The following is a 14,335-nucleotide window of genomic DNA, read 5'->3' as shown; positions in this document are numbered from 1 at the left end:
GCTGAAGGAGGTGTACCTGACACAGGGCGTATGCTCAGAATTCTGTGCGAGCTTGAACCTGCGTTAGGCCTGAGCGGGGGAGATGACACAGGTGTCTGCGGTCGCGCCTTACCCCAAGGGCACCGTCCCAGCTCTCCCCACAGGGTTTGTGTCTTGCTCGATCTGGAGTTGGAGCGCCACATGCCCAGGTACTTTACACTAAGAATTTCTAGTCCCCGTCCTGGTATTGCCAGGTAGTCCTTGATCACCCTCTTTTTGTGGATGGCTCAGTTGCTGAGTGGCAAGTCCTGGGTGCAGAGCCCAGGCCACGTGCTCAGTGGCGGGTTGCACCCTAGGTTGGTGTCCCACTGGGGCAGCACTGCCATGCTCTTGCCCTGCCCTGCCCACCCTTGTGCCAGAGGGTCTCGCTGCCGGCATAGTCTCTCACCGCGGGGTCTGTGTGGCCACAGACCAGGTGGACTGGGCCGCCCTGATGTCTCAGCGGGTCCTGCCTGGACCCTCTCCTCTCACAGAAAGGAGACATCCTGCCCTCTTTGTTGGATGTCATCCTGGGCCTGTGGACACACTTAGGCAACATGATTCCATTTGATCCCCAGTACCTGTGAGGTGGGAGAGCTGTTATCACTGTCATTCTTAAAGATGAGGACGCAGAGACCCAGGCCCACTTGCCTACCCAAGTTCATAAAGCTTGTCAGTGACCAGTAAGTGACAGGACTGACAAACTGGAGTCCCAGCTGCCTGGTCCAGAAGCCCATGTTCTTCATCACTGGGCCACCAGCTCCCACCTGCTAGAAATAGCTCAATTGGGAGTGGATTCCCTGTGGCAGTTTGTCAGCAGGACCCTTCCTTTTGGAAACGTGACGGCCTCTCTGGGGCACTCCCTGGTGCCCTCCTACCCCAAGCCCAGCCCCACTGACGTTTGCTATTGACCAGCACCTGCCAGTCGTCATTGTGAGGTAGGGAGCTGGAGACTGCCGGAGTGGTAGCAGTGCAGGGTGGCCACGGGCACACAGTTTGGGACACAGTGTCCATGGCCGGGACCCTGTCACCAGATCATGGTCTCTGGCTCCTGGATGATTGCTAGGTTGAAGTCAAGGCGTTCACTGAACAGAAGGAGGCAGAAGCAAAGGAAAAGTTCGTTGCCTTCCCATCCTTATTGTCCTGCCAGGAGAGGCAGCCCCAGCCACTCGAGGTGCTTCGTGGCCGAGTGCACCTCTGTGATCCTCGGCCTTCTTCGTCCTCTGGAAGGTCCGCTGTCTCTTTTCCAAGTTGTGAGGACTAAGTGACAGTAACCGAGGGAGGGGACTGGGCTGGCCATCCTTGGTTCTAGCGCAGTTACTGTTACCGCTACTAATGGCTTACAGGTGTTCACTGTCACCCGCTGGGAGCCTTACAGCAGCTCCCAGTAACCAGGCATTGAGGCTCCCGAACAACAAGGGTCCTGTGGTTACAGAGATAAGCTATGGAGCTGGGACCCCACTCAGAGCCAGTTCACCTTTGTTGCCTCCTTTCGATCCTGGAGCACAGGGTCTGAGCTCTCTTGGAATGTTCTGCACTGTGCCTCTGGCTGAGGGCCTCTTTTTTTTTTTTTTTTTTTTTTTTTAAGATTTTATTTATTTGAGAGAGAGCGAGCAGTGGGGAGGGGCAGAGGGAGAGAGAGAGGGAGAAGCAGACTCCCTCCTGAGCAGGAACCCAGTACGGGGTTTGATCCCAGGACCCAGAGATCACGACCTGAGCCAAAGGCAGACGCTCAACCAACTGAGCCACCCAGGCGCCCCAGGAGGCCCTCTTCTCAGGCTTTCTCTTGGGTGAGCAGAGGTCAGGCCAGCTGCCAGGACACGCATTGCTTTGTTCTGGTGGGTTCAGGGGATAACCTCAGCATTTTTACTGGAGCTTAGGGTAGGTTTTTAAAAAAACAGTAAATGTAACTTGTGTAGTCTGCCATCAGTGCCGACACCCTCATAAACTATCCCTGCAGGTTATTAAATGATTAAAGATCTAATTTATGAACTGTCCGTTTCCGAGCAGTCTGAAACAGGAGCTCTTGGGATTGCTCTGACCTGCTCGCGCGCTCTCTCTCTCTCTCTCTCTCGAGCAGAGCAGAGCAGCCCTGACATTCTTGAAGCCCAACTTTGAAGGCTGTGCCATTTGCTGAAGGCCCAGTGCTCTAGGCTGAAGCTCCCTCCTTGACCAGGCTCCTGGATTCAGTATTTGCATCTCCCTAGAGTTTCCGAAGGCCCCCAGAGGACATTTTTCTTGGCAGGACCTGGAGGTTTCCTTAATCCCCAGCTGTCAGGGAAAAGCCCTTTTCTGTTAGAGCGCAAACCTGTCTGGCTCTGGCTGTTGCGGTCAGAGGGACTCCTGTGGTTGGAGCCAGGAGCAGGGATCTCTGTTCCTGCTCCTTTTTGCGCCATCCTTAATGCCTGTCCAGTGACTCCCCTCTTCTCGGCAGCATTCAGCTTTAGCCCCTAGACGGTGGAACTCCTCATGCACAAGCTGAGTCTTTCGACAGAGGTCGGACCCTGGCAGCCCGCTAGCTGAACGACAAATTCTGTGTAGCCAGTACTGTGATTGCAAATGACTCAAACAAGTTGCCAACATTTAGAAATTGGGACATTTCATACAGAAGTCTAAGTTTTGAGTCTCTCTGGACCAAATGAAACTTCCCTGTGAGCACCTACCCTCTGTCCTGGCAGCACCGGTGGCCTGCGGCAGACGGGCCATCTGCCCTGGCTCGTGCGGCCTCGTCTACCTTGGCCCCGGACCTGGTCCGGTTCTGTGAGACCTGGCTTTCCTCCAGAGCGGGACTTTTTCCGTTCATAACAGCTGGCAGGTGAGGTGCCCTCACCAGAGTTCCCAGATGCTGAGCTGCCTGCCCCAGCAGGTCTCTGCCTCAGAGCCACAGGGCTGGTGGGAAGAGTCCAGCTTCTAAACCTGTGGTCCCTCTCTTCCCCTTGCAAGGCTTTAGCTGGGGGCTCAGTCTTTCCCATTTCCTATGCCTCTACCTCGGGTGTTTTTATGGCTTTAATTTAAACAAGGGCTTCTTGATATCTTGTTTACGAAGCTGCCAAAGTGAAAAATTCCTGTATTATATGAGGCTCGAAGTCCTCGAGTTATCTCGGCTCCCCAACACACAACATCATTATCCCGGCTGCCCCTTATCACTCAGTGCTGGTGCGCCTGCAGGATCCTGGGGCCACGTGTGTTACAGCGGCCCCGCCGCCAGCCTGCCTCCCCTCCAACTTCACCAGGATCTTCACACCGCGACAAGCGTCAGCCTCTTCGTGATAGATTAGATATCTCTCAGTGATGTTATGAGGGCTGGTAAATCTTAAAAAGTAACTTTTTTGATTTATTTAACCATCGTATTTATCAAGCAAATAAAAAATGTCTCTTCTTGCCTGAGTGCTTATAGGTGGTGGTGCCCATGCTGGGGAGGAAGGTTAGAGCCCTTGAGGGAGCCCTGGCAGGTTTCGGAGGGGCCTGTGTTCTCCAGATCTAGGGACTGCGTTAGGGAGGCTGGGGAGGCAGGAACCGAGCCACCTTGGCGCACGCCTTCAGGGGTACCAGCTGCCTTCTAGTCACCGTGAGCCCTGGCTGTAAGCTGTTCACACAGAACGTGCTGTGGCTGGCACCCCGAGGTGTGCCGGGCCAGCAGTCCGGGGCGGACGCCAGCTCTCTGCCCCTCCAGCTCAGGTTTAGGCCTCTTTGGCACTGATGATATGGGACAAGACTTATGGGACGAGGTCGTTTTTAAAGCGTTTGATAAAGGGGACACTTAAGGTCGGTCACTGTTGATCATGGTCTTTCACCTCCAAAAGATCATTAAAATCCGAGCCCAGACAGAAGGAATCAACATCAGTGAGGAGGCGCTGAACCACCTGGGGGAGATCGGTACCAAGACGACTCTGAGGTGAGCGCGTCTGCCTGGGGCTGCTCCCCAGCTGCGGGTGCCTGCCCAAGGGCCCTGTGGGGCCACTGGAGGGCCCGTTCTGGGACATAAAGTGGTCCCTCTCACAGGGCACAGGATCATGTCTGCCCTCACTGCTATGATGGGTCTTGTTCTGGGCACTGTGATTTAGAATGCAGACTATTTGGGTATGGTGCTCATAGGGCTAGAGTAACAGGTTAGGTCCCCTTGTCCTGTGGCAGATATTCCCCTGTGTGGAGAGCTTCCCAGCCTCCTTGGTGGAGGCGAGGGACAATCCACAGAGGTCAGGGTTCAAGGCAAACGGCTCACTGGCCGGGCCCTGCTTGGCCCCTCCCCCGGCGCTCTTCTCCAGGCTGCAGGGAGGGGGTGCAGGTGAGGAGGCAGGACGAGTGCGGACACAGGTTGCTCTCCGGACTGGTTCACTAGTGGTCTGAAGCCAGCTGCTTGCAGGATGTCCCTCTCCTTGGGAAATCATGACCTCACAGCCCCTAACCAGTGCCTGTTTCCATTTCCCTTTGAGTCTGTTCCTTGCTCCAGGGTTGAGGCAGAATTGCAAGCTGTTTTATTTGGGTGGAGCGGTGCTCTAAAAAAAGTCCCGTGCCTTTGTATGGGGAGCGTGCTTTCCTTTGGCTGTGTGTGCATTTGTCTGCCATGTGCAGTGTCCCAGTCCGGGCCTTAGCCTTCCTGGCTTGCACCTGGGTACACCACAGTTTGTGGTCCACCCCCCCTCTTTTTTAAAAGATTTTTATTTTATTAACTTTTGTAAGTAGGCTCCACTTCCAGTGTAGAGCCCAACGTAGGGCTTGAACTCATGACCCTGAAATCAAGACCTGAGCTGAGATCACGAATGGGATGCTTAACCAAGTGAGCCACCCAGGCGCCCTAGAAAGATTTTGTTTTTAAGTAATTTCTACCCCCCGCCATATGGGGCTCGAACTCACAGTCCCGAGATCAAGAGTTGCACGCTTTACCGACTGAGCCAGCCAGGCGCCCCTGTGGCCTCTTCTAAGTAGCAGTGCAGTTACAGCAGTTACAGAGAACTTTTAGACTGACAGAGATCTGGGGGCTAGGATGTGTCGTGCTGGTGACTTGCCCTCGTCTGAGGGGGTCACGACGGCAGGTCCTGCTGGTGTGGTGAGGGCGCTTCCACCCGTGGCCCATCTCACGTCTGCTCTGGCCCCTATCACTCTAGGTACTCGGTGCAGCTGCTGACCCCGGCCAACTTGCTGGCTAAGATCAATGGGAAGGACAGTATCGAGAAAGAGCACGTCGAGGAGATCAGTGAGCTCTTCTACGATGCCAAGTCCTCGGCCAAAATCCTGGCCGACCAGCAGGATAAGTACATGAAATGAGACGGCCGAGGTGTTCTGCCACAGACTGCGGCGCACCTGGCTGGGTGTCGCCTGCGAGCGGGAGGCTCGCCCTGCGCTTGGGCTCTGTCCCGCTTCGGCCATGGTGGGCAGCACCAGTTCCGTGTGGAAAGTGTTTCTTTTTAAATCATCCTTACTTTTCCTGCGGTTGCTTTGAAGGAACCTTCTTGCCTCACCCGGCACGGTTTCTAATAAATCCTTGTAGGGTATTTTGATGACCTCTCTCAATTTTTTTAAAATAAACTTTGTATTTTAGAATAGTTGGAGATTTCCGGAATTGTCGTGAAGATGGCACAGGGAGTTCCCCTACGCCCCACGCCACTTTCCTCCCTGTTAACGTCCTACGGTGCTGGTATGGCACAGCGTCCCAGCTCACGAGCCGATATTAACATGTTACCGTACCCCACTCACCTTTCCTGGGTTACTGCGCAGCCTCACTGTCCCAGGATCCCGCCCAGGACGCCACGTTACATTTAGCCATCATACCTCCTTCAGCTCCTCGTGGCTAGGACAGTTCCTTACGCGTTCCTTGTTTTTGCTACCTTGACGGAGGGAGGCGTGCTGGTCAGACGTCCTGTCGAATAGCCCGCAGCGGTGTTGGTTTGATGTGTGTCTTATGGTCACCCGGGTTTTTGGGTTCTTGGTGGCAGACCACAGAGGTGCCATTGCCATCACAGCGATGGTTGGCCGCAGTCCCCTGGCTGCGGTCGTGCGCGTCCTCCATAGTGTCGTCTTTGGGAGGACTCACTAAGCACAGCCCACACGTGAGGCTGGGGAGTTCTGCTCCATCTCCTTTTTTTTTTTTTTTTTTTTTTTTTTTTTAAAGATTTTATTTATTTGAGAGAGAGCGTGTGCATGAGGAGTGAGGGAGAGGCATAGGGAGAAGCAGTCTCCCCTCTGAGCAGGGAGCCTGACCCGGGACTTGATCCCAGGACCCTGAAATCATGACCGAGCTGAAGGCAGACGCTTAACCGACTGAGCCACCCAGGCGCCCCTCTGCTCCATCTTCTGAGGGCTGGGTATCTACATAAATTATTTGGAATTCTTCTGCATAGGACGTATCTCTTCTCCCCATTCTCTCCCATTTGTGTACTTAGTCATTTATATCGGTATGACTCAGGGATATTTATCATATACTTGCGGTTATAATCCAATACTACGTTATTTATTCTGTGGCTCAGGTTGGTCCAGCTTTGACTGTGGAGAGCTCTTTCGGTTAGCTCCTGTGTCCCTTTGACTTGTTAGTCCACCGAGTGGGGCTTTCAGCCCCTCGAGAGGAAGAGGCAATGGCAGCCCTGATGACAGACACCACAGTGGAACATTCTTGCCTGGTAGGATGACCACAGCTTTCTGCCTCTGTCCTGCCCAATGCTCGTCGGCTGGCTTAGCCACAGAAGTGGTGCCTCAGTAAAGGCTTGTCGTTTGGTTCTCTGCCCACATGCACAGGGCCTCTGTGCTCTCAGTGGACAAGAGAGGGGACCCACCAAGATGGGTCTCTTGATCCAGTCAGGGCTCTGATCCCAGTCAGCCATGAGGGCCTTGTGGGGCAGGCACATCTGTTGTCCCATGAGTGATACCCACCTGAGCATGTCCAGGACACTCCAGGCAGGAGGGCTGAGGTCACGCTGTGGGCGTCCATCTAGCCCTCCGAGGGTCCCCAGGCCACACTCACACCCCAAGGAGGCCCCAGGTAATCCCTGTTGTCAGAATGGATCTTCTGTGCCTGGACCCTGAGGGCGGTGCCTGCATGGAGGTCTTAGGGGGAGTGGGGGGGAGGAAACCATGTCCCGTGGGGGATGGTGAGACGCTTCCCGAAGTCAGGGTTGAGCACTGCAGCCTGCCCGGGCTGCCCAGATCCCCTGTCCTTGTGCCTGTGCCTCTGGCCTCCCAACACAAGCCACGGTAGCAAAGAAGAATGACACCTAAGGTGTGGCAAGAGCTGTTAGGTACTAGAGCCATTTCCTTCCATGTTCTCACACGGTAGCCCCAGGAGACTGGGGCAGGATCAGTCACCTGGCCAGCTAGTAAGAGGTGGAACCAGCGTTTGCAGTCAGACTGGCTGGAGTCCGTGCTCCTAACCGCTATGGCTGTACCGCCTTCCTCTGCGCTGAGTGGTGGGCGGGGCCTTCAAGATCTGACCTCCGTAGCGGGCAGGTGAGGCGAGCAGGGTCAGGTGTGAGGATGGTGACCTAAGATGCCCCAGAGCCCGGGAGCAGGCTCTGCCCCAGCGGGACCCCTTTCCCCAGGTGTTTGAGGAGTAGGATAGTAGCAGTGGTGCTGGCAGACCTGTCAAGCACAGGTGAGGACGGAGTCCTCCCAGCCGCTCAGGGAACCTGCTGGCCGGAGCAGTCCAGCGGAGGAGGGGCGCGGGCTGTGGTCACAGCCCCCTGCTCCAGCTCCTCAGGGATCTTGGCCTTGGTGGTGCCCAGGGAGCTGGCCCACCTTGCTCATCTGTGCTCCAGTGAGGGCGATGGTTCTGGATAGGTATGAAGGTTGGGTTATTTTAATTTTCCTCCTGTTTTTTCCAGCAAGGCCTGTGATTATTACATTAATCTTCCAGGCGAAGTTTTTACGACCCATCCCTCGAGGACTATGAGAAGTTTCTCCATCCATTACCAAGAGGGAAACAGACCCTGGTGGGGAGGAAAATATTTGTTACATCTTATCAGGCTGACACACAATCTAACAACAATTACAGCAGCCCCATTTTTTGCACTATTTCAGCTCCGGCGTGAAAAATTGTTGTAATATTAAAGTGAGTCAGGGTGGGGGCTGGTCACGGAAGTGGCTGGTATTCCAAGCTCTGGGCCCAGGCTCTCCTGGGGGCCTCCCAGCAAGCCGATTGGGTGGCTGAGGGGAAGGAGTGTTTGCATGTAAATCCCAGCTCCCCATTCCTGTGCTAATGGCCCTGGAGATGGAGAGATGCTGGAGTGAATGCTGGAAGGGCTCCTGAAAGACAATGTCCCCAGCCCTCGCTGGGAAGACCCCTTGTCCCCCTTCTTCTCAGCCCAAATGCCTTCGTACCATCACACCTCTTAGGGTGCACTCCCCAGATTGGTTCGTAGGATATTGTTTTTAGGACTGAACAGATGGTAGTGTCACACCAGAAAGGGACTTCTTGATTAGCAAACATTCCTCAGCGTTTTTCTAATAAAATAGCTGCGCAATGGTGGGGGTGTTCTCCGTTGGCCTCCGTATCCGACCCCAGGGTCAGCAGGCTTCTGCCAGGTCACCGGGTGGTTCTCAGCGCCCCCCACGGCCAGCCCTGAGCAGCTCCTGCTCTTGAGGGGCCCCAGACAGGCAACAGGTGAGACCCAGCAGCAACTGGGTTCTGGGGGCATGGCACACAGGGATGTGGTTTGGGTTGGGTTTGGCTCTTGGTCCTGATGAGATTAGTCCCTTCTGGTCCTCTGAGCTTTGGTTTCCTCATCTATGAGGTGGGGGCAGTCGTATCCCATTAGATGGACGTGGGGACATGGTGAGGTGGTGTGCGGCTGCGTCAGGCACTCCGGATGCTAAAATTCAGCAGAGTTCCCAATCCCTGTCCCTTTTGGGAGAAGAGAAGGTCACGGTTTGTCCAACTGGAGGCAGAAGTTGGCTGGGCTCCACCCCTCCCTATCTCAGGTGGTAGGCCCTTGAAAAGGCCTAGAAACCCCCGGTGGCCGGACCCTTCTGTTAGGCCCAGAAGGACCAGACCCTGCTCAGGGCCACACAAGCTCTGGAGCAGAAAAGAGAATCCGTCAAGGCATGAGCTTTCCCCTCCGTGCCCGCAACTTCCAAAAACAGCGTGCTGCTCCCCACTGGGCCCCCGGGCCGCCCAACCCCGGGGCCCAGCCAAGGTTGCAGCAACCAGAGGGGAGAAACGGCCGCCCCCTTGTTCCAGCCAAGCAATAGCCACCGTTCCGCCAGGCCAACCCTCCCTTTGGTCTCTGGGAAACCGCCCCGCCGGGAGGGGACAGTGTCCACCTGGGCCCCCCTGCTGGGCGCTCACCACGCCTCCCCTTCCCATTCATCCCGGGACGGCGGGGCCCCGGGGGCCAGCCGGAGGCCGGCGCAGGGTGGCCGGGCAGCCCAGGGTGCGGGGAGAGGCGCGCAGCAGGGCCGGGTGCCTGAAAAGGGGTGGGCCGGCCGCGGGGGCTGGCTGTCGGCCCGAATGGCCCTGTCGCCCCTCCCCGTCACTCGGCGGCAGGCGCGGTGATTAATGGCCGGGCCGTGCGGCCCGTGCCGCCATCAGCTCGCGTCTGGGCGGCGATGGATGCGGCTGTCAGGCCGGCCCGGCCCGCGCTGACCCCCAGCCCCGGCCCGGCGCGATCAATGGGCGGCGCGCGGCGGGCGGCGGCTGGGCCGGCGCGATAAGATGGGCCGATGGGCGCCCGCCGATTGCCCGCTCCGTCACCCGCCGTCACCGTCCCCGTCACGCCGCCCGCGCGCAGATCGGCGCCGTCAGCGCCGCGTGATTAATGGGGACGCGGGCAGCGGCGGGGAGGGCGCGGGGGCGCGCGGACCCCGCGGCGGAGGGACGCGCGGTGTGGGACGCGGCGGGGCGCGCGCCGGCGGCGGGCTAGGGGTGCCCGCAGGGGCCCCTCAAGCCCGCGGGGCCATCCGCCGCGGGCACCGCACGCGACCCACTGGGGCACAGGGGTCACCGAAGGGTGGCGGAGTGCGCGTCTGGGGCACACGCTGGTAGCGCGTGTTCATGGGGGCCGGCAGGACCACGAGGGCTGGGGCAAGTACATACACAGCAGGCACAGAGGTGTCACCAAGGTCTGCCCTGGCCCACGTGCCCCGGTCGCACAGGGGCCTGCGTGACCGGAGCTGTTAGCGCACGGAGGGCCGGGGGTTGGGGCGACAGCTAATGTGACCTCTGCTCCCTGACCTCACCCGCCTGGCCCAGGTCCGCCACCAGGGCCACCAGCCTCCTCGGTCTTTGCAGGCCTCTCCCTGCTGTCTCAGCCATCTTTGGAAACTCCAGATGTGACCCAGTCAGGCCCCTACTCAAAACCCTCTCACAGGGCCCCATGGCCCAGGGGTCAAATCATAAGGCTTGCGATTGCCCCTGCCCTCCTGCCAGCCCTGTGTCTGAAGGGCACACTCAGCGCTCCCCAGCGCGACACCCCACCTTCAGCTCGGCGCCCTGGGTTCACCCTGTCTGTCCTGCCCGCGCCACACCAGATAACTGTGGAGAAGAGCCGGTGGACCGCCAGCGCCAAGGTCCACGGATGCACCCGAGGTGACCTGGCCCCTGCCTCCTGGGGAAAGAGCCAGGGCGCCTGGGACGGTCAGCCTCGGAGACAGCGGTCAGCCCACACACCTGTCGATAAACTGATAGGAAGGAGCCGTGGGGCCTGGTGCTAAGGGAGACGCCAGGAGGGCTTCCCAGAGGAGGTGACCGGAGCGCAGCGGGGATGGGCCAGCCGCCCCAGGCCGGATTAGTGGGGGCGGGGGACCTAGTAGGCGGGGAGCCCCAGTGGCCGGAGTGGCCGAGGGCAGCGCGGGCGAGGGGCCCGGCTGCGGCCTATCTGGTGGGCGGCGGTGTCTCAGGGCGAGCAGCAGCGAGGACACTGCCAGTCCCTCTCCCTTTTCGCTTGCCGGGGGTCTGGAGAGCCTCCAGACCTCCCCCTTGACTGCGGAGCCACAGCGCCCTCGCGCGGCCAGACGCGCACAGCGCCTGCCCAGCGTCCAGCCTCTCAGCCTCGGCCAGGCGCCCCACGCGGCGCCCAGAGGGTGGAGGACGAGGCCAAGCCCGGCCTTACGGTCTGAGATCCCAGCGGACCCACAGCTGCCCAGCCGGCCTCCCTGCAATGGAGACCGAGACCAGGGCGGGCAGGTAGGGATGTCTGTCCAAAAGTGCTTGTGGGAATAGAGCAGCTAGGGAAAGCTTACTGAGCTGGGTTTCTAATAATAATAATAATAATAATAATAATAAATCCATATATATATTTAAATGGATAATTTAGATCATGGTTCAAAATGTGAAAAGCAAAAGGAGTGTACAGTGAAGAACTTTCCTCTCCCCCTGCCCTCAGCCATCCCGTCTTCCCTCTCCAGAAGCAGCCTGCCTTACGGCCGCGTCCCCTCCAGAGCTGTTCTGTGTATACAAGCCAGTGTCACATGCATAGTGTACTTCTGAACACGTATGAACCATTTCAAACATAAACAATTGCAGGAACTGTATAGTGACCCCCATATCATCTAGATACTCTCCAGCCTTCCCTGCCTCCAACTTTATCCCATCTTTTCCATTTATTCCAAAGCAAGTCGCAGCCATCATACTTCATCCCTAAACACTGCAGCACACATACAGCTAACTAGAGTTCAGTATTTGTGGGGTTTTTTAAAGATTTTATTTGAGAGAGAGAGAGAGAGGGGAGGGCTGGATCCCAGGACCTGGGGTCAGGACCTGAGCCGAAGGCAGATGCTTCAGCATCTGAGCCCCCCTCGCCCCCCGTGTGTTTCTTTTAGGGTTACATTTATACACAGTGAAATGCACTAACCCTAAGTGGACCTGCCCATGAGTTTTGACAAATGAAACCCAAACCCTATCAAAGATGTTACTGTTGCCCTAGAAAGTTCCCTGTGCCTCTTCCCAGTGAGTCCCAACACACTCGAGAGAGGGAAAAAAAAGACCCCAAAAACTGTTCTGGATGTTCTCACCATAGATAAGCTTTGCCTGCTCTGCGGCCTCTTAAAAATGGGCTCTCTGGTGACGGGCTTCTTTCAGCCACGCGGACCCCCGCTCCTGGGATTCACGCGTGCTGTGGTGCGTATCCGTGGTTTGCCCTGATTTCTGGGCATGCCGCTGTGTGGGCAGCCCACCCTTTGCTCCTCCGTTTACCTGCTGTTGGCTGTTTGGCCCATTCTCGTGTTTCGGCTTTCACGAATAAGCCATTTCTTTTAAGGAGAAAAATGTTAGAGATGCCTGTCGTATTTTCAATTCTTTTCCAATATTCAGCGAATGTATTCTCATAAAATATTGAATGATATTACAGAATGTACGTGCGATGTACACTCTTTATTTTTTATTGTTAAGGAATCTCTACGCCCAACCTGGGGCTGCAGTTTACAACCCGGAGATCAAGAGTCGTGGGCTCCACCGACTGAGCGGCCCGGCGCCCCAAACAGTCTTTGATAAGACTTTGTGTAGGCCTAGATTTTTCTTTCTCTTGGGTAAATACCCAGGAGTGCAAGAGCCGGGTGTAGGCTGGGTGTACGTTCAGATTCATGAGAAATCGCTAGACCTGCTCCCGATGCACAATCTATTCTTTACCCCCCCCCCCACTTCTTACACAGACATCGTAGCATACGCTCTTCCTGCTTTTTGGCGGTTTTCTTCTCCCAAGCAGCACATCTTGGAGATTCTTCTTATAGCATATATGGAATGTCCTCCAAGTTCTGTTCCATGGGAGGGAGCTGCTGGAATTTATCCAGACCCCTTCTGATGGGCATTTAGACATTTTTTTTTTAAAGATTTTATTTATTTGACAGAGAGAGACAGCCGGCAAGAGAGGGAACACAAGCAGGGGGAGTGGGAGAGGGAGAAGCAGGCTTCCCGTTGAGCAGGGAGCCCCATGCGAGGCTTGATCCCAGGACCCTGGGACCACGCCCTGAGTCGAAGGCAGATGCTTAACGACTGAGGCACCCAGGCGCGCCCCCATTTAGGCATTTCTAGCTTTATTGAGCTGGGCTTTGAACAGTGAACAGGAATTCGTCAGGCCAACAAAAACAGAGGGAAACGGGAGAGCCGGAGGCTTGGCGGACGTTGCAGAGCTCCCATCGCTGGGGTGTGAGCTTTCTGAGGGTACAATCAACTCCTGACCCCTTGACTCCCAGGGGTTCAATAATGTGTGTCAAATGGAAAGGAGTGGGTGATGTGGAGGTGTGCTGGCCAAAGGTTCTGGGGCAGGGGGATGAAAAGTCCCAGAATGTTTGGGGCAGGGGAGTGAGGTGGGCATGGCCACTAAGGGGCACTCCTGGGACTCTCCAGAAGCAGGCACCGGTGGGTGTTAAGGTTCATACTAGAGCTTTTGCCGATCCTTGGACGGTGGTCACGTGCCCACCGTGTGGCCCTCAGGAAGCCACACTCTTCCCCGGGACATGCGCCACCTCTTGGGGCAGGGATTGGAGGCTCACCCATTTTCCCCATTGCGCCTGCGCTCCTTGAGGACTTCTCAGCCTGGCTGGGACTTGGGCCCAGGACAGGCTTTCCGCAGGAGCAGGCTGGGGTGGGGCGTGGGGCAGGGGTGCCAGCTGGGACTGCGGACACCCCGGAACAAGGGCGGGTTCCCGGCAGTTTCCCAGCTGAGGTCAGCATGGGGAAGCGCTGGGAGCAGGGCAGGTATCCTAAGCCCCTCATTGCTGGTTCCAACGACGCCCCTCACAGTGGTACCCGCAGGCAGGCCCAGCAGCCAAGCAGGAATCAGGGCAGGAAGAGTGCCTTGGGCTTTGGGTCCCAGAGCTGCCACTAAGTGGCTGTGTGACAGCGGGTCACACTGCATCTCCGTTTCTGCACCAAACGGGGAAGAGCTGTTTCTTCCCAGGCCTCTGGCAGCTTGGGGGGATGGGAGGAGGATGCCACGTGTAGGAGGTGGCGAGCACGGGGCCAGCCCGAGGGGGGCGGGGGGGGAAGGAAGAGCATTAGAAGGCGGCACAAAGGTCCAGCCTGGAGGCGTGGTGAGCCGAGGCAGAGCCTGGCACCCGGTGCCGCGTTCCTGGCAACGAGGAAGGGTGCGGTGCCTCCCTGGAGGCGGGAGCTCCCCCGACGTGTTTCTGGAGGTCACAGCTGCGCCCCCTTGCCTGCCTCGGCATTCCGCCGCGCCTGCTTACCCGGCTCCCGTCTGGGACGTCCGAGCCTGCTCTGGCGGCCAGCGGGCAGCAGGGAGCCCGGGGCAGAGGGCCACACGCCCCATCTGGGTGCGGTGCCGACAGGTGGCTTCTGCAGGGCCAGGCTCCAATGCCTGTTCCTCTCGCAGTCTCAGTGCCCCGGCCCACAGCCATCTCAGAAATCCCAAGTTTTCTACGACGAAGCCCACGGCTG

At 57.3% G+C, this 14,335-nt stretch overlaps 1 protein-coding gene across 1 annotated transcript in view; it reads left to right on the top strand.

The window, feature by feature from the left end:
* Nucleotides 1-5,510, top strand: part of RUVBL1 (RuvB like AAA ATPase 1) — a 40,428-nt gene extending 34,918 nt beyond the window's left edge. The window contains exons 10-11 of the mRNA XM_045812360.2: nt 3,822-3,913; nt 5,124-5,510. Coding sequence (XP_045668316.1) covers nt 3,822-3,913; nt 5,124-5,283 — 252 coding nt within the window. The 3' untranslated portion in view covers nt 5,284-5,510. The remainder of the gene's footprint in view (nt 1-3,821; nt 3,914-5,123) is intronic.
* The last annotated feature ends 8,825 nt before the right edge of the window (nt 5,511-14,335 follow it).

Source organism: Ursus americanus, chromosome 14, assembly GCF_024610735.1.
Source record: "Ursus americanus isolate L20-20 chromosome 14, mUrsAme1.1.p, whole genome shotgun sequence".
Classification (NCBI taxonomy): domain Eukaryota; kingdom Metazoa; phylum Chordata; class Mammalia; order Carnivora; family Ursidae; genus Ursus; species Ursus americanus.
Note: the sequence above shows the minus strand (reverse complement) of the source record. Positions and strands in the feature narration are given on the sequence as shown.